The following is a 3,246-nucleotide window of genomic DNA, read 5'->3' as shown; positions in this document are numbered from 1 at the left end:
AAAAAAATTGTATATATATATATATATATATATTTATATATATTTATAATTTAAGAAATTTTATTCTCAATTGTGCGGTTACATTTTTTTTTAATTATCTATGAAAGATATAATAAGTCAACATTACACATAAAAAAATGGAAAAGTATGAAAAAGTCTTCAATTTGATAAATAACGTTTATTTATAGTGACTCCAAAATGTAAATAACGTTTATTTATAGGTTCCTGCTTTAGAATAAGAAAGATAATTTTAATTAAAAGTCAAATTTTTATAATCTTTTCCCTAAATATTTTTTTTAGCTAATTTGGATTTGATAAATAATAATTGTTTTCCAAAGAAATCTCACGTTTCATATTAGGAGATTTATTTTCTAAGCTAAAAGTAGAAATAAAGGAATATGAAGCGTAGGAGAAAGAAAAAAATTAAGAGGCAAAGGTGGTGTGAATTAAATAGCCACGACAATGCCTATGGAAGAAAGGAGGAGAGAAAAAAAGAAAAAAAAATTCAATTTATAATATTTACTAATAAATTTTATTGATGATAAAATTCATTAATAATTATCAATAAATATGTTTATTAACAAATTAAGGACATTGATAATTGATAACAAACATTTATTATGAGAATTTTTGTTATTTGTAATTAACGGTAGATTTTCAATCTATTAATAAAATTTATTAACAATTATTTTATTTACGGATATCAATTAATATTTTTGTCGTCGTTAATTAACGATTTTCTTGTAATAACTGAAAACATGTACAATATTAGAATGTTGACTCTGTTTTCTAACAAAATTATTTTAAAATGTGTTGGTTTGCATACCGTCTTTGAAACACATCCATTGGCAAATTATTTAAAACTTTAAATCTTAGTAAATTAGTCTTGGTTCCTAAGTCTTGGCAAGTTATTAACAATAAATATGTTCAATATACCAATTTATTTTTTGAAAATTTCTTTGAAAGTTATGTAGTTAGACTGAGTGGAAATGGACTGCATCTTATTACAACAAGATTTTATGCTATTTGAATATTGTGAATGCAAAAAAAAGTAATTGAAGGAAGAGTTTACCAGAAATAATGAGTATATATATATATATATATATATATATATATATATATATATATATATATATATATATATATATATATATATATATATATATATATATTATCAAATTTGTATTGATGTTTCTAAATATGATGAGTTTCTTCCTATTACAATAATGTCATCAATATAAATGAAAAGTAATGTGATATGATTTGTACCTTTAAAATTGATTAGAGAAGTATCACTTTTGGTGTTTTGGAAACCCTAATTCAGAAGCTGTCTCTTAGTTTTTCAAACCAAGCCCGTGGTGCTTGCTTCAAACCATATAAGGCCTTGGACAATCTACATATATAATTTGGTTTTGTTGAGTCTATGTAACCTTTAGGTTTATGCATAAAAATTGTTTCATTTCCATAACAAGCAAGCATAACATAATAACGAACATTCATTTGTAGTGCTATTCTTACTAACTTAATCATTCCTATATCATAATCGTCGCCAACATCCTTAGTAGTCATACCATAACTATACCATCAATGTTATCATTATTAACACTGTCTCCAAACGCATCATGATCACGGATCATCAACACATGCACATCCATCAGGACTAACCTCATCATGAATAACACCATGAGCCTCCACAATACCATAAACTCCATAGTGAAAAGAATTTGTCAAACTCTTCTACCCTACCTCACAAACTTGTAGCCTTCCCTACAGGTCTGCTATAGTAATCCTATCATCTTAGCTAAGGAACATGTTCTTACCACACAAGAACAAGGCAAACACCATCATTCCATACAAAGAAGGCTCAATACCCGAGCACTCCATTTTCCCACACAAAGTTAAAGGGGGTCGATATCTCATATCAGGCCATCAATAGTCTCAAGATTTACTAAGTACAACAAATGAACCTATCCTCCACTTTTATGTTGATCAATCACATACTCACGTGCACCTCAATATTCACTCGTGTTCCAACATCAATCAAACATCTATCTTGATATTCTTATTCCTTATCTAACATTATTCATTCATTATTATCTTAAGTCTTATTAAAATTCAATATGGTTAATGGATGTCTTATGGATTCACTTAAAATATAAATAGATAAAAACAAATAAATAATATCATTCAATATCAATCCAAAAGTAATAAATCATTTAATATTTTAATTAACCATTAAAATCTCATTACTTTCCTTTTTTATTAAACCAAAACTAGTATTAAATATTTTGATGAGATTTTTTTATTAGATGGGTGAGAAAAAGAGAATGAGGAGTAGCCAAAGTCAATGGCGAAGGTGTGACAATGATGTAGTCGCAGAGTAGCAGTGTAGGCCACGACAACAATTGTGGTCGGAGGTAGTAGAAGAGAAAAAATAATATAAAGCGTAGAAGAAAAAAATGAAGAGGAAAACGTGGTGTGGATGACAATGAAAAGATAGAAGAGCACGAGGAGAGAAAAAAGAAAAAATTCAATTACCAATGAATATTTATTATCAAATTAAGGACAATGAAAATAATATGTATCATGAGAATTTTTGTTATTTGTAATTATTGATGGATTTTCAATTTGTTAGAAAAATTTATTGACAATCATTTTACTTATAGATATTTGATCTTTGGTAACTTGTCAAAAATGTAAATTATCAACTAATATTTGTTATTACCAAAGATTTTGTCCTCATTAATTAACTATTTTCTTGTAATAACTTAAAAATACATGAAAACATGTACGATATTAGAATGTTCATTCTCTCTTCTAACAAAATTATTTTAAAATGTGTTGGTGTGCACACTGTCTTTGAAAGACATCCATAGGCAAATTATTTAAACTTTAAATCTTCTAATAAATTAGTCCTGGCTCCTAATTAAGTCTTGGCAAGTTATTAACAATAAATATCTTTAATATACCAATTAATTCTTAGAAAATTTCTTTGAAAGTTATGTAGTTAGACTGAGTGGAAATGGACTGCATCTTATTATTAAAGCAAGATTTTATGGTATTTGAATCTTGTGAATGCAAAAAAAATAATTGAAGGAAGAGTTTACCAGAAATAATGAGTCAAAAAAATTGTATATATATATATATATATATATATTATCAAATTCGGAGAAAAGTGATTGTTTTGTATATATGAACTTGACTTCTACTGTAGAGCTGTAGTATTATATACTGTACAGATGATGT

The 3,246-nt window shown here is 26.4% G+C and overlaps 1 protein-coding gene across 1 annotated transcript in view; it reads right to left on the bottom strand.

The window, feature by feature from the left end:
• Nucleotides 1-1,320: 1,320 nt before the first annotated feature.
• Nucleotides 1,321-3,246, bottom strand: part of LOC111241457 — a 12,898-nt gene continuing 10,972 nt past the window's right edge. Inside the window, exon 8 of the mRNA XM_022779516.1 lies at nt 1,321-1,576. Within this exon, the coding sequence (XP_022635237.1) occupies nt 1,321-1,576 (256 nt within the window). The remainder of the gene's footprint in view (nt 1,577-3,246) is intronic.

Source organism: Vigna radiata, chromosome 1 (genome assembly GCF_000741045.1).
Source record: "Vigna radiata var. radiata cultivar VC1973A chromosome 1, Vradiata_ver6, whole genome shotgun sequence".
NCBI classification, from domain to species: domain Eukaryota; kingdom Viridiplantae; phylum Streptophyta; class Magnoliopsida; order Fabales; family Fabaceae; genus Vigna; species Vigna radiata.
Note: the sequence above shows the minus strand (reverse complement) of the source record. Positions and strands in the feature narration are given on the sequence as shown.